This window comes from Fusarium falciforme, chromosome 2 (genome assembly GCF_026873545.1).
Source record: "Fusarium falciforme chromosome 2, complete sequence".
Lineage (NCBI taxonomy): Eukaryota > Fungi > Ascomycota > Sordariomycetes > Hypocreales > Nectriaceae > Fusarium > Fusarium falciforme.
In genome coordinates this window covers 3543399-3564119 of record NC_070545.1, presented here as the reverse complement: position 1 = coordinate 3564119, position 20721 = coordinate 3543399, and the positions used below count along the sequence as shown (strand labels likewise).

General features: G+C 53.6%; 5 protein-coding genes across 5 annotated transcripts; 2 read left to right on the top strand and 3 right to left on the bottom strand.

Annotated features, from left to right (window-relative positions):
• Window positions 1–311: 311 nt before the first annotated feature.
• Window positions 312–1317, bottom strand: NCS54_00303500 (Hypothetical protein; the record flags this gene model as incomplete). The annotated part of the gene is made up of 2 exons (XM_053148622.1): window positions 312–1052; window positions 1099–1317. 2 exons carry the CDS (start codon window positions 1315–1317, stop codon window positions 312–314), a joined length of 960 nt encoding a protein of 319 aa, XP_053004597.1.
• A 1518-nt stretch (window positions 1318–2835) lies between these two features.
• NCS54_00303400 (Hypothetical protein) lies at window positions 2836–4572 on the top strand (the record flags this gene model as incomplete). Its single annotated transcript, XM_053148621.1, has 3 exons — window positions 2836–3076; window positions 3125–3579; window positions 3628–4572. The coding sequence occupies exons 1-3, from the start codon at window positions 2848–2850 to the stop codon at window positions 4570–4572; spliced, it is 1629 nt and encodes a 542-aa protein (XP_053004596.1). The 5' UTR covers window positions 2836–2847.
• A 652-nt stretch (window positions 4573–5224) lies between these two features.
• On the bottom strand, window positions 5225–7504 carry NCS54_00303300 (NACHT domain-containing protein; the record flags this gene model as incomplete). Its single annotated transcript, XM_053148620.1, has 4 exons — window positions 5225–6269; window positions 6654–6928; window positions 7025–7356; window positions 7417–7504. 4 exons carry the CDS (start codon window positions 7502–7504, stop codon window positions 5225–5227), a joined length of 1740 nt encoding a protein of 579 aa, XP_053004595.1.
• A 1188-nt stretch (window positions 7505–8692) lies between these two features.
• NCS54_00303200 (G-patch domain-containing protein) lies at window positions 8693–13151 on the bottom strand (the record flags this gene model as incomplete). Its single annotated transcript, XM_053148619.1, has 6 exons — window positions 8693–8978; window positions 9034–9371; window positions 9427–9562; window positions 9619–10277; window positions 11079–12906; window positions 12958–13151. 6 exons carry the CDS (start codon window positions 13149–13151, stop codon window positions 8693–8695), a joined length of 3441 nt encoding a protein of 1146 aa, XP_053004594.1.
• A 2942-nt stretch (window positions 13152–16093) lies between these two features.
• On the top strand, window positions 16094–19705 carry NCS54_00303100 (Non-specific serine/threonine protein kinase; the record flags this gene model as incomplete). The annotated part of the gene is made up of 3 exons (XM_053148618.1): window positions 16094–16870; window positions 17005–17635; window positions 17685–19705. 3 exons carry the CDS (start codon window positions 16094–16096, stop codon window positions 19703–19705), a joined length of 3429 nt encoding a protein of 1142 aa, XP_053004593.1.
• Window positions 19706–20721: the final 1016 nt, after the last annotated feature.

The window sequence follows — 20721 nt, the reverse complement described above, 5'->3', positions numbered from 1 at the left end:
CGAAGATCCGGGGTATATCGAATATTGCATAAACCATTGTTGCCATTGTTTGGGAAGGAGGTGAATAGCTTCATCAAATACTCCAAGGAATCAATCACTTTTCATCATTCATCAAATACCTCATCGGCACTCATAAGAGCCACTTTCCTTGGCACACATACCAACCAACACGATCACCATACGGCCCCTGCTTTCAAAATGCACGTCAGCCACTAACATCGATGGGGGATGGACCCTGACCGTCGTATTAAACTATCTATCACATCGTTTTTCCAAGACACCGCTTATTTTTAATGTTGCTATTCCCGGCTTCATGACTCGTTGCGCTGCTTCGAGTTCTCGCCTACCACCAAGACACTCCAGTCCTTTTGCACCGAGATGGCAGCGGTAGCTCTCGACTCACTGTCTGTCTCGTTGCTTGTTCGTGAGGCGCCAATCTCGACCTTGTTTTTACCCTGACGCCCAGATATGTCGTCAATCATCTGGAACTCGTCTTCGTCGCTGTCAATCTTTGATAGACCGGCCAGTGTGGAAAAGATGCCTCCCTTCTTGCGAGGCCGTGATCCCTCTGTTCGAGACAGCGGGTAACTGCTGCCGTTTCCAGTTGGTCCGCTAGGCTCACTCGTTCCACGTCCTGTTGAGAACAGTCGACTTAGTCCAATGACTTGCAGCAGTGGACGCATGCTCGGCAGACAGGCGCAGACGAGTCCAATGTTGATCTCAACAGTCGACCACAGCATAAAGTCCCTCAGATTGTACGTGACATTTCTGTCGTCGGTTCGAATAGACATGACTATGGTCAACCGGATGATGGACACGATGAAGATGAAGAAGCCGAGTGTAAACATGCCCGCCAGGATCAGTCGTCGTCCAAGGGGAATGTTGAGTCGAAAGACTGAGGGGAGAGGCATGCCCACGAGGACAAAGTCGATGATGACGTTGGGGAGGGAGCCTCCAAGGTAGACGGGCTTTTGTTCCATGCATTTTCCATGCTCGATCAGGATGTTCCACTGCTTCTCGACGGGGTTACACGAAAACGTCGCGACAAAGACCTGACTGGTTAACAGCTGAAGACAGTCAGGGGGATGAATATCTTACCAGTACCACCATCCAGATGACAACTGAACTAAAGAGAATCGCGATTGGCACGCGTGCCGTGATGGAGAAAAGCTTCCAGTACAGAGCGAGGATCGTCAACTTGATAAAGGCGATGGCAAAGACGTAGGTCAAGGATGCCGCAAAGAGATATCGAAGAAAGTCGACAACTTGTTCCATCGAGACATCGGTACCAACATGACGACCAAGATATGGCCGCAATCCTATCAAAGGTCAATTAGTTGCCCTGAAGGCTTGAGAGGACACTTGCCAATCATGGTGATGTAGAAAAACACATTGGCAAACACCAAAGTCACGACCGAGAGGGCATCGTCGAGCCCCAACCGTGCCAGCCCTCCCGACTTTTTCCTGCACCAGATCTTCAAGGGAACGGTCAGCATGGCCATGACATAGGTCGCTATCGCCGCGCCATCCAGGCGGGCTCGATAGCTGTCAAGGCTTTCGGCCATTTGCTTTTGAAGATCTGACGATCCGATCTGATAGGTTATCAACAACAACAACAATAATCAATGTATTCCCAAGGACAGGGAACTGGGAGGGTCAAAGACTTTGCATTTAATGCAACCCGGCAGGATGCAAGAGAGGGTTCCTTGACCTTGACTTTTGACCCAGTTACACTACGAGGTGGCGTTCCCCATGGTCCACGGAACTATGGATAGGAGGACACTTTCATGATCAGCCGCAGAAGCCAATCTTGACTCGGCTAGAAGAACCATTCCAGATTCGATACCGGTTCCTGACTCGGAAACCCAAGACATGCAGGAGAAAGTAAAGGATTCAATCCACAAACAGCTAATGCTGTGCCGCGCTTGCCAGGATCGTCCGCTGGGTCTTAGATCCGCCGTCGATATGGACATCTTCAGAGAGCAGGAACGGGGCGTGGAGAAAAGAGTTGACAAGGAACTAGGATCTTCCCGCCAAATCCTGCCCGTGCCATTTCCAGTCACCCTTTTCTCGGGGTTTGATTGGCCGGGGGAACCGGGACGGAGAGTTTTAGATCTCAGCCCGCAATCCTAGTCTCTTGGCGTCGACGCAGATCCAGAGACGGGGCCTTGTTGGTTGACCAACTACCAAGACTTGGGAGAACTCGCAAAACTCGCGCGAATAGAAGACCACGCATGACAAAGGCTGAAGTTGGGGGAGGATATCATTTCCATAATCTCTGGGTCGCCACGTGTCGATCGAGAGAGGATAGTGCTATCCTTTTGGACATGCGTTGCCAACTCCACGCGTCCTCCTCAGAACCAACCATTTTCTCACTTCAACCATGACGTGCAGCAGCCGCAGCAGCTCGCAAATCTCCCAGAACTAGGTTACCTAACCTTCTTTCTTCAGCTTCAGGGATAATGCTGACGATGGGTCCCGTCTTTATACCAAGCCAATACTGTAACCGCGCTGCCGGTGGACACACCCAAATGAGGAGATACGCTGCGCTGCCGAATATTCGTGCGCTGGGTCGACGGATACATACTACTATTAACTAGGTGCCTGCACAAGACGTGTGTGGCTGGAAATGGTTTCACCCATTGGGCTGTATGATTCAGGAGGAGCATGTATTATCTTTGCGAGTGAATCAGGTCGGGCACAGCTGGATGCATAATCAGCTCGTCGTGAGTGGGCGGTTAACGAAATGTCTTGGCCACTCACTCTTTAATACCCACCGATTCTCTCTCGACTCTTCTGCTTGCTCGTTGCTTGCTGTGTAAGCTGGTGAAGATAAGGCAAACGAAAATGTCTCTTCAACGCGTGGTCGAGAGGATTACTCCTCTTCAAGCCATCTTGCTGGTGTCTTCACTGGCACTGAGCTATGTCGTCTCTGTCGTCATCTACAGACTCTACTTTCACCCTCTGGCCAAGTACCCGGGCCCCTTCTGGGCTCGTATCTCGGCGTTTCCAGCATACATCCACACGCAAAAGAAGGATCGCCACATTTGGTTCTGGCAGTTGCAGCAGCAATATGGTAAGTACACCTCACCCACCTTAGACGCAGCCTGTTGACACGATCAAGGCCCTAGCTTCCGCATCACCCCCAACAGCGTCCTGGTCAACACCCCAACCGGCCTCAAGACAATCTTCAACAACAAGGCCAATGTCAAGAAGGCCGAGTACTACAAGGCGTACCCACGCAACGTCCACGCCATGACGACGTGGAACACCATCGACAAGAACGTCCACGCCCGCAAGAGGCGCGTCATGAACAATGCCTTTTCCGACAAGGCCCTCCGCTCCTGCGAGCCTTTCATCCACGAGAACGTCGACCGCTGGTGCGAGCTCATCGTCGACGAGATTGGAGACGGGGAGAAGTGGTCTAGGTCGCTGAACATGGCTCGATGGGCTGATCATCTCATCTTTGATATCTTGGGCGATCTATGCTTTGGCAAGTCGTTTGGCATGAAGGAGCCTGGTAGTGAACTTCGTTATGTCCCTGGACTCATGACTGACTTTTTGGGGTTTCTCCATCCTGTAAGATCTACCGTATCAACAAACCCATGTCCTCGCTAACAATACTAGATCGCATACTCCCCCTTCACAGCCCTCTGGGTCTGGCTCAAGCCTCGAGGCCTTAACCAGCTCCTCGCAGCCGCCGCTCCCCCCGCCCTCAAGAACTGGCAAACCTTTGTCGAAAAGTGCTTCGCCGAGCGAGCTCGCGTCCAGTACTCTGCTGAAAAGCCAGAAGGTGGCGGCCGAACGGACTTTTTCCACTACCTGTTCAAGGCTGTGGACCCCGAGACAGGCAATGGGTACAGCGAGGATGAGCTCTTTGGCGAGAGCGAGTCCCTCATCATCGCTGGTTCTGATACTACTGCCATTACCACTGCTGCTGCATTCTTTTACCTGTCTCGAAACCCTGAAGTTCAGCGAAAGTTGGCAGACGAGATCACATCCACCTTTTCAAGCCTCGATGAGATCAAGAGCGGCCCAACTCTTCACTCATGCAAGTATCTCCGAGCTTTCATTGAGGAAACTCTTAGAATGAGCCCCCCCGTCCCCGCCGATCTATCCCGAGAAGTCCAAAAGGGCGGTATTGTCGTGGACGGAGAGTACATCCCCGAGGGCATCAAGGTGAGCACAGTCTCGTACTGTATGCACCACAACCCAGAATACTTCCCAGAGCCCTTCAAGTTCCAGCCTGAGCGCTGGATTGTGGACGAGAATGACACGACGGGTGCGTCGGCCGAGAGACTTGCCCTGGCTCAAAGCGCATTCATGCCCTTTTCTGCTGGACCCCGGGGCTGTGTCGGCAAGAACCTGGCATACCTTGAGATGAACCTGGTTCTGGCCAAGATTATCTATAACTTTGAGATTCGTCGTGACCCGGTTAGCAACCTAGGAGGTGGCAGTCCTGAAGCCATCGAGGGTCGTCGGACTGTCGACCAGTATCAACTGTACGACATTTTTGTCGGAATTAGAGACGGGCCCATGGTCCAGCTCGCAAAGAGGACAAGGGCAGCGTAGTCAAAGACCTGGTTAAAGAGATTGAATAAATTCTGATACTCTACTTGCTTTTAGTGGCCACCAGCTCGCCTAACCCAAAGAAGGAAGTTAATTGTCCAGTCCATTCACGAATAGCGTTGTCATCAATGATGTTATCAATGTTGTTGTCCATCTCTTGTGGTACCAGAAACGCCATATCATATCATTCTATAGCCTCCTTGTATCGATGCTCAAGACAGTGCATGAACAGTCTTGACCGTTCCCAAGAGGCGCACGAGCCCCGTCGAGTTGGAATCTAGCGCCGCCAGTAAAATTCGATCTGCTTCTGTATAGGTGAGCCGTAGCCTTGGGCAACGCAACATCAGTTCCACCTCTCGGATTAGCCCGCGTTTGATGGCACTCTCGATCGACTTCCCGTTGAGAATGCCATTACCCATACTCAATATCATGTCAAGAACCTCGGGGCCATGTTGAATCTCTTCAAACGCGTCCATGATCGAGTTGACCAAGTTTTCGTCGACGGAATACCCCAGTCCCTGGCCCAAGATGTATTCAGTCAAGGGCAGGCTGCCGCCCTGAATAGAAAATAGTAACAAGTCCCCTGGGCCTTCGATGGGAAGGCCTTTCGCGTCGAAAAGCGGCCTAGCAGCACGATAATGACCATTCTTGCATGTTATGTCCAAAGCTTCGCTGGAAATTTCAGGGAAATTTCAGGGGAATTTTCAGGATAGACGTCCCGATCCAGGAACAGTTTCACCATGTCTGCGTCTCCTCGCGAAGCAGCCGCCTCCAGTGGACTTTCCATGGACTCGTCCCCAGGTCCATTGATATCTGCCCCCTTGGAAATGAGCAGCTTGCAGACAGCCAGGAAGCCCCGACTAGCCGCCATACATAATGTGGTTGTAAGTGTGCTTTTTGTGAACTCGCCTAAACTTAGTGCCTCCTCCACAACGACAGGGTTTCCCGAACTGAGTGCTTCTTTCAGGGCCTGTGGCAGATCTTGTGAAGGCTGAGGGCTCTTTAGTCGGAATTCAGGCTGGTGCGACCTCCAGTGGTGACAGTACAGGCCTTGTAGAGATTCAAAGCCAAGCTTATGCGCAAAACATTTTTGAACAGCGCAATAAAAGGGTCTCTGGTGACGCTCCAGATGAACATCTCGATCCTTGATGGTTGCAAAACTCCCAGTGAAGAAGGAGCACCATGGTTTTGGGCACTTGAGAATGAGTTTCTGTTCAGATCCGTCCAGACCAGTAGATACTCCTTCCCAAGAGTGTGCCTTGTTCCAGTATAGGTTCTCAATTTGTCTCCGAATGAAACTAACTCGGCTCTCAAGTCGCAACTGCAAGTTACGCTCATGCGCGCCCTCGTGTATGTGTTCGAACAACTCTAGCACATCTTGGATACTTTTTGGGGGCTTTCCGTTCCAGTACGACGCTTCCCTCATGTGCGCCCAGAGGAAGATTCCAAGCGACTTGATAGCCTCGCCATACTCGGTATGAATTCTGTAAGCCTCGATAGTGGCCTTGGCGTGGTGATACCAGTGTTGGACTGTGTAATCCAGGGGCTCATAAAATTCAATGTCTTCCCAGGTCATGACTTTCTCAGCAAAGGCATCAGCTCTGAATCGTTGCGATGTCAGGTATTCAGAACAGAAACGGGATAGTTTGGCATGCTCAAGGCCAATGTTGATCATGCCTGGTTCTCGCGCCGACAAGGACCTATACAATCCGTCAGTCACTGTCTTCTCGGCATCAACGCGGTACAGTCTCTTTGATCTTAGGATGCAGGATCCGAATCATCTCCTCGGAGCACGAATCATCGCCCGTAACGCGGTAAACGTCCACCGCACCTCCACAGAACTCCTTGGCTTGAAGGCTCCGGCTACGACTGCTGCCATCAACCCTTGATTGTTCTGCGTCTATGCAAAGCAATGCTTGGGCTTCCCGCCATCGAAGAGGTCGTTCCGCCACCATGAGCAAACCTAGCAGCTTTAGTCCATCCTTCGAATTATGCAATCGAGACATGGTCCACTCGCATCTACGTAGTGAGGCATTGTCAGCAACCAGGGAAAAAAGAACCAGGTTTGGCCTGGGTACACTTACACACCAGTCATCGTCCCGGAATCCAACCTACTCGGCCACAACGCAGCCCCCGGGTTGTTAGTTGCTGGATAGCTGAGTATACGGCGAAGGAGGACTCGAGCGTAGAGGAAGTTGCCGTTTGATAATTGTGCCACCCTTTCAGCAATCTCTTCCCGCTTGTCTGGCAACAGGTCGAACTTTTCCTGTATCTCTATGCAACACTTGCCACAGTACCGCCGCACATCCTCGGTGTGGGCAGATATCTCCAACGATATCGACGGGTACGAGTCGAAACGCTAACGCAAGCCAGTACTATCACGCCGAGTTGAGATGATAATTCGCAAGATCGACTCATCGGGTAGGCTTTTGGCCGTGGAGAGGAACCATTCTACCGCCTGGTCTAGTTCCTTGTGGGTGTATTCGTCCAGGCCATCCAGGACCAAAAAGGTGGTGCGGCGCGTCTCAATGGCTCGTTTGAAAAGTTTCGGTAGCATTTCTGTCTCCCTTATTCCATCAGCGTAAGCATGAATATGCTTGTAGATTAGTTCGCTCAACAAGACCGCATTCTGGTCCATGAATTGCTCTAAGAGAGCACGCAGAAGGCTGTTGTGCGGTTCTTGCAAGCCATGGCTGAAATAAAAGTAGCCGACGAAAGTTTCACTACCGAAATCCTGCTTCTCGGCCAGGAGCCTGTTGGCCACTGTTGACATCAACACTGTCTTGCCTGTTTTTGCAGTCAGCTTCAATAATCTCCTCCTCTTGTGAGAGGCAGGTTGCCTCTTACCCAAGAAAACTCGTCCCTGCTTAGCAGTGGTTCCTCTGTATGATCCCACTTCTCCAATCTCTGAACGAGCACCTGGAGCTCTACTCATGACTGCTTCATGGGGAGATTGGTATCCGCGAGGTTCATCTTCGATATCGTATCTTCAATATCGTTTGCTGTGCAGGGCGAAACTTCTCGTCGTAGGCCTGGGTCGAGAATTGCTTCCAGTTTGTGGACTGCCACCGTCAAACTTTCGGGCCTCGCCATGCTTGAAGTATGAAAAGGTATGAATTTGAGATGCTGAAATGATGAAAAGGATAGAGTTTGCAAGATGAAAGTTACACCAAGACAAGGAGTTGTGGATGCTAGAAGGAGAATCTGGCCGCCTTAGGACTCGACAGAGATGATTTCTTGGGCATAGAACTCACAAGGCAGGCTCAAGGCAGCCAACTCCATGACTCTTTCTCTTGCCAGGCGTGGTAGCCCGAAACAACCACACGAACGAAGAGGAAGGAGCAATCGGTTGACAACCGTAGGTGAGTGATCATGAGAAACTGGACAAAACACCCATCCGCCCATGCGCATACAGCTATTAAACAGAATTGTGATGGATGGAAACTGTCATCCAAGAATAGGTCCAATTAAGGTTGAAACGGAAATGGAGGTGGCAGAGGCATGTGTTTGCAGCTGCCGTATACACTACTTATACTCAGGTCAACATGACACAGTCCTCCAGAGATTAACAAGTCACATCACTCACTAGACACAGAGATGACGATATCCTATTTCTTTCCTCGCTTCATGCTCTTCAAACGCTGTATCTCTGACATGCAATAATACCATCCAACTCTGTCTCCTCACACAACTCATCCACCACAGCCGCATCCCCACACCCAACCTTTAGCCAGCGACCCGAGAGAGAGAAGGCTACATACAGTCTTTGTGTAGTACAAACGTCTCTGCGCTGTATAAAAAGCATAGCAAAGAAAAGAAAACAAGAGAAAGAGTTTAATAGAGAACAAGAAAAAAAGACCATTCCAATGGCACCCTGACGCCCGACCCGTGCAATCTCGACTTGACCTGCCCTTCAACGTATGTTCTCTTTTTTTTCCCCAGTGGTCCTCCACCCTCCAACAGCTCAGGTCTCGAGATAAGGTAAGAAAGAAGAATGTGAATAGCCTAGTAAGAAGGTGTAAAGAAAAGGGGCGGGGAAATCAAGATAGAATAGACAAAAGAGAATCGGGGAGGAGGACTATAACGCGTTCTTGACTCTAGGGGGAAAAGGAGGACGACCCGTCTAACGTAGGCCAATAACGCTCATCTCGAGGGTCCATACTCTTCGGATCCAGACCTTGAGCTTGCCCTCGACACCTTCGACGTTTTCGAGCTCGACGCCTTCCCACCAGCATCGTCGTGCAGGCTTGCGCCAGAAGAGGAGGAGCTTTTGCGCCATGCCTACGGCGTTGTTGCCCATCTCGTTGCCGCGAATGTCGCTGCGCAGTCGGGCGAGCGCCAGACTGCAGATGACGGCCTTGTTGGGCTCGCCTGCGCGGTGACCCCATCGGTCGTCGTGGTTGAAGCCGCTAAAAGGTGAAGTCAGTATGGTACACATGCTTGGACCCGTTGGAGCAAACTCACCCTGCCGTCAACATCTCAATAAGATGGGCCTCGGTGGTACCAGGCTCGTCACTTCGCTTCAACCCGGAAAAGATGCCATCCTGCTTCTGCAAAGCCTCTGCAGCGGCCCGCTTCACCGCAATCATGTCCAGCTGGCCAATGTCTGGTCGCGGAGGGATGGCGTAAAAGTCCAGGTCCTCGCGGAGCACAATGATGCCGGCTCGCTTAGAGTCGTCACGCGAGGCCCCCAGAGAAGGTGCATCTTCATCCTGCGACACGCTTGGTGACGGGTCTGTGGGGATCGATTGTGCCACATCCCGGAAGAAGTCAAGCATATACTGCAGAGAAGCAGGGTCGTACTGTAGCACATGTTGGTAAGGTAAACTTTACGGTGATGAGAGAGCATGGGCTTACGTCTACTTGCACGGCATCACCATCCGAGAAACCACCCATGTGTCCTTCAGGGAAGAGTCCATTGGGGAACAAGGATAGCAATACAAACTCGGGCAAAGTGAGCAACTCATCTCTAGAGAGGTAGAACCTGGTGCCCCTATTTTCAGTTAGTCTCTACCGCTCGAGTTTGCTGCTTCACATCGCAAGCCTCACCTGAGGTCCATAGCAATCGTCTCATCGGCACCGACATCTCCAATGGTGTTCACAGGCGGCCCGCCCTGCTGCACCTGAGTAATAATACTCGAAGCTCCTCCTGCGGCAGCCATCAGGTACGAGAATGTGAGGAGGGGACTGTCTCCCTCCGAATAAGCCGGCGGCGGTTCTGCGTCGTCGTCTTTGCGACTGGAATCCCCCTTGGTATCCTGGGGAAGTGCGCGCTTGGTCTCTGCGACTGGATCGCGAAAGGCACTGGCGGTCTGGTCCGGGTCAAAAGGCTGCGCTTCTCGCGGGGCGGTAAAAGACTCGTATGCTGGCGCGGCAGAACCTGAAGCTTCTCCTTCGCAGTGAGAAGTGACAACGAAGGTGGTGAACTTGCTGGGACGCTGGTGGGCGTGGTCCGGTGGTGAGGTAAAGAGCGACGAGAAGGGGGGAGGGCGCGAGGAAGAAGCCTCGGAGGCGGGATACTGCGGCGGCGGAGACTGCTCGCGACTCAATAGAATGTGCGACTCGGGTTGTTCGGGGGTCTTGAGCTCTTCGGGTGTCGGCTCGCGATGATGGATTGACGATGTGCGCGTGCTGGGCGTCGTCGATGAGGCGATCGACGGCGTCTTCTTCTCAAACTCCAAGGACACAGATGGTCCGATACCAGCTTCCTGCGGTTCAGACAGTGTGGCGGCTTGTACCTAACGCCAGATCGGCGTACGATGGGAGAGCGCGCGGGCAGATGGATGGGGGGAGAGAGAGAGGATGGTCGAGAGGACTTGGTTCACCGATTCGAGGTTGAGGAGGCGAATAACCTAGTGTCGGGGTTGCAACATTAAATGCGAGAGTGCTAGACAAAGCAGGGTGAAGCGTCGGTAGTTCGAACAGTCGAATGGGGCCTCGTTTCCCAGACAGTAGCTTCTCAGTCGCGCTGTGAAGCTGAATGGCGATTGTGATGTGATGCGTGATTGAGGTTGGTTGGCGAGATGGAGCATGGATTCCAGCACCTCAACCCACGGGACAGGATGGGCAGCACAACCTCAAGGCACAAGCACACTCGGCTCGATCCCTCATTCGACGGCTGCTCCCCTGAGCCTGAGCTTGAGCGGAGAGAGGCTCGCTATCCAGCGGGCTCTAGGCTGTGGAACCTAAATTGGAGCCCCGCGGCGCACGGATTCAGCCAATCAGAGGGGTCTCTTACTCGCTAGCAGGGTCCTTAGCCGCCCAGCTTTAGGAGGTGGAGGCGCTAGGGGCGTTGGAGTTGCATGCGCTGGGCTTGGGATGAATGAAGGGGTCGTGATGGATGGTTTCCATTGTCAACAATCAATCACCCTGACCCTGTGTAGTTAGGATCGACATGGCATTTTATCTATGTATCATCAGGCATATATATTCAAGTCCCCAATACCTTCTTTATGCTCTATTACTTGATATCATTCGCTATCGCTGTCCCCAAAGATCGCCCGAAGCACCTTATCATGAGCCGTCTTTCCCTCCAAAGCCTCATTCTTGTCTGGATTGATAACCGGCTCCGGTTTGGGAGTTGGCGTTGTTCCTGTCGTTGATGGAGCGCTCTCGATGTATTTGGCCTCTCCAACAGGGGCCGCCATGCCTCCCGTATCTTCCATCGGCCCTGGGCCTCTTGAGTTACTTGTCTCCGCTTCCTTGTCTGGTCGAGAGTTCGCCGGTGCCTTGACGTTGAACCGCTTACACAGCAGTCTCGTTGGGTAAAAGTCCTCGACTGTTCGAGTCAGCTTACCATACATGCCAACCTTGGCCGCCTCCTCTGCCGGGTCAGCCGCTTTTGGCTCGGGCTTTGACAGGAGCTCAGCCCCTGTTGACCCGTCTGTTGAAGTGACCGATGGTTTCTTCGCTGTTGTGAAGCGAGATGCCATGAACCCCGTCATGGGCTTGAAAATCCTAGCGCAGTTATAAAACTCGGCTAGTTCCCGCGCGAAATCTTCGTCCGCCATTCCTTTGGGCTTGTACGGCAACGGCTGGTTCCCGGTTGCAAAGTGTTCCAAATATGTTCGATAACGGGCCTTTTTCGCCTCGTCGTCTGCGTATGGCCCAGCTGAGCCTCTTGATATTGCTGCAACGGCTGTTTCACGATCCAGCTTGGGTGCTTCGTCCCACAGCGCCTGTTGCCTTTCCTCCTCCGTCATAGCGAAACCTTCTGGCACCTCGCCAAGCCCGGGAGGGAGATCTTTTCTTCCTGACGCAGCAGCCAGTTTGTCGCGCGCCGAACTAGAGATGAAGTCAAACACTGATTTTCCAGGAAGAGCCTTCTCCCCGAGAAGCGCTGCTCTTGACTTGGCATCGTGTGTAGATGCTTTGGCTGCGTCCGCCGTTGACGTGTATGTTGTAGAGGTTGCCTGGTTTGTCGGCGCTTTGGAAGACACCCATCCCTCTGGAACAGGAGGCGGTGTATATTCCAACAAGAGGCCAGCCAGATCCTCGGTAATCTTGGCGAGAACAAAGCCATCCAGAGGTAAACGCCCATCGTGACACCGACGAAGGCCATTGCCGGCTCGGGCAGTCCTGGAGACAAATACCGGCGCATTCTTCAAGGCTGGATTGACAGGAGCTGCCACCTTTTTGGCCTTTTTTTTCTTCTTGTCGCCTCCAATGACGCGGTTGTACCGAATCTTGGGTCCAATTTCATAAGGATCCTCCTCATCAGAGCCATTATCGTTTAGAATGCCCACCCCGATACCGCCGCGTCCAGGCTTAGGTTTTTGTCTACCCGTAGAAAGTAAAGATGTACTTCGTAAACCGCCACTTTGGGGTTCCTCGTCGTCGTCGTCATCGTCTGCAGCAGCTGTAATTTTGCTGAGGCCCGTCAATTTGGCTTCACCCTCATGGCCCAAGCCCTTTCGGTCAGTTTTGCGTATAAACTGAATCATTTTTGTGTTGTCGGGCGCGAATAAATGTGTTTCGCCAGCTTCGGAGCTTCCGCCAAGGTCGAGCCGGGCGCTTCTTCGAATCTTAGGGCCAATGCCTTGGCCATCCCTCCAGCCCATCTTCCGAAGCAGCTTCAAGCCCATGGTGTCGCCATCAGCTCTGAGTAGTCCCATCAAGCCTCCACTTCCTGCTTCTTGTCCTGAAGATCCAAGACCAGCAAAGGCCTGTGAGGTCTGGAGCTTCTGAGCTTCGGCAGCATCAGCAAGATCCTCCTCGTCCATGTAATCTTCGGGTCGCTGTTGCGCTGGAGCGGTATCATCTTTGCGGCGGTTACTGCGACTGGAAACAAAGGTTGAAGGGGTCCAACCCTCCTTAGATCCGACCGTGTTGAAGTATCTATCATGAGGTCAACGCAAGGTCAATCGTACATGGATAGGTGTTACTAACCCTGCGCTCCATCCTCCAGTAAATGCGCCGTGAAGGCGTTTCCTACCCCTCTCATCCCTCACCTCCTGCTTCCAAATTGGCACAAAGGAGCCATCATCTCGGGCTTCAGGGTCGTCAGGCAGCGGCGTTCCAAAAGTCGCAAAGGGTGCGTGAAGGTCAGCCTCGTAGGTCGCGCGAGAGCGTTTATAGGACATGGGACCGGATATCGGTATAATGGCGCGAATATTATCAGGGCATTGAAAGAGGAATTTCGTTGGCTGTCGATAGCGAAGGCTGCGCAAATGCAGGACAGGGCGTCATTCAACGTGTTTCAACTGATGATGGAGCTGGCGCAAAGGCATCCAATCCATCTGGAGCTGCGACGTCGAAACATGCCTTATCGATAAGGAACAAAGTTCAAGGTCACTTCCCGATGACAAGCGGCCCCTGACACGGAAGCGACAGGGAAGCTCCATGATGGAACCCAAAGAAGCAGCTCCTCATATGCCGCCTCCGAGTTTGTTTGACGCCGTGTATGCAAGTGCACGTGTGTGAGACGAGACTTTGAAGGGGAATTCATCGTGGCATGACGACGGCACGCAGCTCCAAAGGACGTGGGAACTGTCGTCACCAATGACGATTCAATAGCTGCCCCTGCTTCTACTGTGCCCCTGCTACGAACATGATGACTGGTAACGGAGGTCTCTCCTCCGAGTTGGTAGGTACCTGGATAATAATAGTCACGGATACGGGGTCGAAATGTTGTAAATATCTCGGCTTCCTCCAAGTAATTCGTCTCATCACATCTGCCGACACGTTGTCCCACTCTACTTCGCCCTTGCCCGTCTCATCTCCGTCACTTGACGGGTCTTTGTCTGGAACTGTGACATTTTTATCCATCCATGCCTCCACTTTCCAGCATCCAGATGAGCCTGTGCTTTGAATGCATCCGTGCAGTATGCAGGGCGACTTGATCTCCCTGAGAAAGCCCGAATAGACGCCCAGGGCAGCGTTGTGTGACGATTTCTCAGATCTACCTGCAAAGGGCTTCTGGTAAAATGGGACGACAACACAGCAAGGAGATATGGATAGCGGGGATGTGCGTGTCCGGGCGAGGCGTACTTGGTGCCTGAGACGCCATTCAGAGAGAGCCGAGTGGTGTCGAGTCTTGGCAATCCGCCCGGGTACAGTATGAGATGGGTACCGTCCATCGAGCAGAGTGTACTGCACTGCGCACAGGACCTGCGATTGTCGCCGTTGGCGGCAACCCGAGACATGGCATCGCATCACATCACATCGTACCAACGGGGTCAACGTGGGCAGTACGATTCCCGTCTTTGGGCTCACCGGCTGCTCCCTTTGGCAACCCAAGACTCCCAGACCGGGCTGTTGACATCCAGAGGGGATGAGATCTGTACCCGGTTTCCAGGCTTGACCCCCGTTTCCAGCCCCTCGCCAGCAAGCCACCCAAATTTGCTGCCCTTTGGGACAAGACCATTCAAAGGGAACCAGTCAAACGAGAGGTCCACCTTGTATGCGAGCTGATTTCTCTCACAGCCAACCTGGTCTCCAATCGAGATGCGTACCACCAGGTGACGCAGCGCCCTGGCATACATACATGCGTACGTACAGTCGCAGACGTCGTCGTCGGATGAGGTGCTTGGCGCTGGTGTTGCTGGAAACAGGGAATTGGCCGAGGACGGTGAGCTATCGTGGATCCAATGACGATGATCCCCCAATTGGTCCCTCGACTTCTGAACCATCCCAAGACTTGTTCCGGCTAGACGTCGAGCAACAGCCCGAGTGTCGTCGTCAGGGCCAAGCCTCTAGGGTCCGTTCTTGACCGCGAAATGAAAGTCTGGCTGGAGCGAGATTCCTCCACCCCAGAGGCAATAACCGTTGGTGGGAAAGTGGGAGCTAGCGACAAAGTCCCCTGGATGGACCTAGTGAAATGCCAGGCCTGCTGTGCTCCGCAAGGGAGCAGCTCAGCGGATGCTGTAGCACGTCCCCTGGCATCAAGCTCTCGGCGACTTGGGCCTGTTCAGGCATATCCTGGGCCTCATGGGCATCCCGGTCAAAGAAAAAAACGAGACACAAGTACGGACATCTTAGCTTATGCTCCCCTAAAGGTAGTCAAAAGAGTATAATGAGAATACATAAAAGAGTTCTAAAGTATTTCCTTTTTATGATGTTTCCTTGATTATTTTTATATATTTTATTTGAAAAAAATTTATCATGTTTATAATCATTCATTCAACCCTCGTCGATGTTCTGGTGTCTCATTTATTTGCGTGATGGGTCATCCCGCTACACATGCCCGCGGGGACCAAGTCGCCCTTCATCCTCCCACTGGGCTATTTCAGCTGTAAGAGGAGGCCCAGCAGGTCCATCCTTGTTCAGATAGCCCACTAAGAGCTGCCTCTTTTTTTACCCGCCCCCCGACTTGGACCTCCAGGATACTGGATGTGGATGGGACGGGAACAGGCTGGCTGACATTTACCTATCGACTCTTGTTGGATCCAATGCTTGTCACTTTTTAGATCCTGCTGTCTGCTCCGTGCCTTACCTTTTCCCATCCATTTCACTTCTGCATTGTTGGAAACCTGGTTGTTGTCTGTCTGTCTCCCTCCCATCCCGGCAGAGGCGCCGCTGTGACCGTCTTTTTGATATCGACCCAACGTTGCCCTCGAGACCGAGTACCTTGGCCCCTATCGATACCTTACCCATATGCCCCGGCCTGCTTAGACGTGTCGATACCTTGACTCCGTTATTGGATCGACCTGCCTGCTCCAGGTTCCATCTCGTCTACGCCGCCAGTGTCACCCCCTCGTCGTCACAAGTTACAGAGCATACACCACCAACAGCCAAGGCAAGGAAGCACTGGAATCCAGGACAGCGCACCGCTTGCTTTGTCTCTCTTGAGTCTCCCCACTGTCGCACCCGGTCAGCAGAGACAAGGACGTTGTCGGCGGTCTGCGACTGCGACTACGTACGGATACGCTCGATTTGCGACTGTCCGTCGCTGCGAACTCGCCCCCTCCCGCAGCACATGTGGTCGAGCACAGCACACGAAACGACTCACTGCCTTATACAGCACCCCTAAGCCCGAAACCCGGCAGCCTCGACGTCAGCCGTCTCCGCTGCAACAGCAACAGCCATGAGCACACGAACGGCTGCTCTCGCTGATCCCTCTCGAGGCCCGAACCGGAGCTTTTCAACCCGTTCTGCCCGGTCTGGTCGTGCTCCAGCTCCAGGTTTTCCCTCGTCCTCTTCAGCAGCTGCTGCCCCAGCGCCAGCCTCAGCAGGTGCCACGCCCACTACCGCCGCTGGCCCTGGCGCCGCCCACCACCCCCAAGCCCAAGCTCACACCCGCCAACCCTCACACTCACACACGCTCTCGCACTCACAGTCCTACTCCTCCCGCTCCCACTCACGCTCCAACTCCAACTCCAACGCCGCCAACTCGCATCTCCCCCCTCACGGCAGCCATCACCAACGCACCTCTTCTTCCGCCCGCAACTATCAGCCACAGTCCCTTTCGCAAAATGACTACGAGGCCTCGCGCCTAGTCGCCGCCGTCAACGCCCACGCTCAACGAAGCTCCAGCAGAGACCGACAACCCCCGGCCAGGGGCCCCGATCCCTCGCGGGCCCATCGACGGAGCTCGTCTCGATCAAAGAGCAACAACCACCAGAGTCCTCATCCCGAAATGGCTCCCTCGGCCACCACGAGCAATGGCGCCGGCTCCCAGAATGCAGCCCAAACCCAGCAGCATGGCCACGCTGATGCGCCGCCCCGTCCCTCAACTTCCAAGCACGCGAGATCGCGTACCGTCATCCCGACCCAGTCTGGAAAATGGATGCTAGGCAAGACCATTGGAGCTGGCAGCATGGGCAAGGTCAAGCTCGCCCGAAAGGAAGATGGCAGCGAACAGGTGTGTCTTTGGCGTCTTTTCTTGTGGCCCTTCAATTCTTGTTTCATTCCCATCTACCTGCCCCTCTTGTTTCAATCGCAAACATCTTGATCGAGCTCTCCCCGCGAACGATACTAATCGCTGCCTGATGCTAGGTCGCCTGCAAAATCATCCCCCGTGGCTCGACCGATGATGGCCACCAGTCTCGCGCCGACAAGGAGCGCGCCGATCAGTCCAAGGAGATCCGAACTGCCCGTGAGGCGGCCATCGGTACTCTCCTAAACCATCCCCACATCTGTGCCGTCCACGATGTCGTTCGTACCAATCATCACTGGTACATGCTGTTCGAATATGTCAACGGAGGCCAGATGCTCGATTACATCATCTCTCACGGCAAGCTCAAGGAGAAGCAAGCCCGAAAGTTTAGCCGACAGATCGCGAGCGCTCTCGACTATCTGCACAGGAACAGCATCGTTCATCGAGACCTCAAAATTGAAAACATTCTCATCAGCAAGACGGGCGATATCAAGATCATCGATTTCGGTCTGAGCAACCTCTTTGCGCCTCGCAGTCACCTCAAGACATTCTGTGGCTCCCTTTACTTTGCCGCCCCTGAACTACTGCAGGCCAGGGCGTATACTGGTCCGGAAGTGGACGTGTGGAGCTTCGGTATCGTACTATACGTCCTGGTTTGTGGCAAAGTTCCCTTTGACGACCAGAGCATGCCTGCGCTACACGCCAAGATCAAGAGAGGTCTTGTTGATTACCCGGCGTGGTTGTCAAGTGGTAGGTACATGTTACTCTTTTTACTCGAATTATGCTGACCAATCTTCAGAATGCAAGCATCTTCTATCCCGCATGCTTGTCACGGATCCCAAGCAGCGAGCGACTATGCAGGAGGTGCTGAACCATCCTTGGATGATCAAGGGTTTCAACGGTCCACCGGAGAACTACCTCCCTGTCCGTGAGCCTCTGACGACACCCTTAGAGCCAGAGGTTGTTCTGGCCATGCAGGGCTTCAACTTTGGCACCCCTGAGAGCATCAACGCACAGCTCACCAAGATTATCGAGGGAGAAGAATACCAACGTGCGATCAAACTCTATCAACGAGAAAAGGACACACCCCCGCCAACCAAGGATGCCGAGAAGAGAAGGCCATTTGGATTTGATTTCTACAAGCGGAGGAACTCTGGCAATAGCCGTGATACTCTGACGGGCCCCAGCTCTGAGGCGCTCCAGATTGGCACCGACCCTATGAATGCCTTCAGCCCTCTCGTGTCTATCTATTATCTGGTAAAGGAGAAGCAGGATCGGGATCATGCCGACATGGCTCATCCGCCAGCAGCGCACTCCCGTGAGCGGGAGAAGGAGAAAGAAAAGGAGAAGGAGAGAGAGCGCGAGAGAGAGCGTGAACGGGAACGGGAGAAGGAACGCGAGCGTGAGAGAGAAAGGGAGAGGGAGCGCGAACTGCGCGAACGAGAGAGAGCGAAGGAACCAGAGCCAGTGCCGGAGATCGCACCACCCCAGGAGGCCCATACTAATGCTGCGGCCTACGAGATGCCTGGCGAGAAGCCCACCGGTGGCCGCACAAGACCCCGCGCTCGCACACATGGTGAGGACGACATGCCTGAAGTGCCAAAGCCTCCTCCGCCCCCGGAGCCCAAGGTTGAGCAATTCCACAAGAAGGAGGGCACTGCGGCTGGTCTCCTGCGTCGGTTTAGCACGCGGAAGCGTAAGGAGCCTGAGCGACTGGACAAGGACCGGTCCCATCCTCCTGTTGTGCAGGTTCACTCGCCAGCTGAACCCTCACCCCTCGCTCCCCGAAAGAGCTTCAGTATCCGTCGTGGACGACGCGAGCGGGACGAGGCAGCGGATGCGCGATTCCGCTCTGGCAGCAGCCAACCCCAGACCAGCGAGCTTCTCAGTCCGCCCATGTCTGCTGGCGGTACCAAGGAGTCTCGACGTGGTGGTGGCCTTGGTCGATCAACGAGTGTCAACTCGGCCGATCTCAGACGGAGGAAGGATGCCCCAGCCACCAGTGGCTCCGATCAGTCTGTTCTAAACGAGGATTCACTGAGCACACACCGCAGTCACGGACACAGTCGATCAGTTAGCATGCGGGCCAAGTCGATCGGTCACGCCCGGAGGGAGAGCATCCAACAGCGCCGCATGAGGAGAGAAGCAGCCCAAGAAGCCAACGTGCCTGAAGAGACGGATCAAGAACTCGAGCAGAGCGGTGTCTCCACCGATCGACTGGATGACACCGAGTTGGCGAAGCCAGTATACCTCAAGGGGCTATTCAGTGTATCAACAACATCGGGCAAATCAGTGCCCGCCATCAGAACCGATATCAAGCGAGTTTTGCGGCAACTCAATGTGGACTACACAGAGATCAAGGGAGGGTTCAGCTGCAGTCATTCGCCAAGTATTGACCTCAACAGGGTACAAGACCCTCCTATGAGCCCTGGAATGACGCCAGGACACAAGAGGCGATTCAGCTTCGGAGGTCTCATGAGGGGAGACGATCGTGAGCGTGAGCGAGATGAGTTCCGCGAATCGGAGCGACCTCCCACAACGCCCCGAACACCTGGCCGCCCAGACCGCAGCTTCTCCAACTCTGAGACATCGTTTGACAGCATTCCTGGAAGAAGCGGCGGCCAGTCGAGACGAGTGCCTGGAGAGACGAGCACTCAAGTGCAGAGTGATCTTGGGGGAAGCATGGTGTTGGAGTTTGAGATCTTTATCGTCAAGGTGCCACTGCTATCACTACACGGCATTCAGTTCAAGCAAGTGACGGGCAACACGTGGCAGTACAAGAGCATGGCTGATCATATTCTCCGGGAACTGAGGCTTTGAGGTAGCTAGTTTCGGGACCGACGGAAGCCATACCTGGACAGTTGGGCTGGGTATCATCGAGTTGCGACTTGGGACCGGGGCATGGATTTCTTGGTGGTTGTATAAGAGACGTGCGAAGGCGGACATGATGGCGGTTTTCATTGTTTCAAGCATGGGCGATCATACAGGAAGCACATATAGTATTAATGATTTATAGTGGCTGAGAGACAGGGGCGAGAGTGACGAAGCAGAGGAAGAAATGTAATGGGAGTTTTACGTTGGCCGATATTTGTCCGTGTCTCACCAAATTATGTTATTGTTGGACAGCCGCAACGTCGAGTCCAGGGATGATGGATGACGAGGCTGATGCTTGTACGACAAGGCTGGCCATCTCGCTTGAGGCATGGCCGCAAGCAGGGCAGTCAAGATGGCATCCATGGAGACTCGAGTGACCTCCCCGCACTCCAAAACCAAGTAGACTTTGCGCCATCCGCCGCTACAGGGGTACCGCTCCAGGGTCCAAGCTTTTGTCTTCCAAGTCAGAGGCAAGCTGTCCCGGTTCTTCTTTCCAGAATCTGAGCCCCACAGGCGTCCCAGTGAACCAATCATTTCGCCGATTCCCAATCGTTCCTGCCCCAGTCGCAACCACCACCCACCACAAACCAACCCGCCAACGACCTTGGGCTTTACCCTTCGACGATAATCCTCCCCTCAGCCGCCTTCAACCTCCAGCATCTCCCATCATCTATATCACGCCTCTCAACCCTCGACAAAGGCTTTTCACACGACGTTCCTTTCTCCTGGACTCCCTCTTTATCTCGGTTTTCTCGAGTACTCGATCCGTCGGCTCTCCACGACGCCTCTTCTGCCCGCACATTGCGCCCTCGACCGACTATCCGCAAAGTGCCCCATTCCCCTCTGCGCCCATCGATCGATCGAGCATCCGACCAGGCGTATACACCCGCTGTACATAGAATCCCGTACACCTCCGACCACGTATCCTCAACTCTTTCCCTTCAATCCTCTGAGCGAGAAAA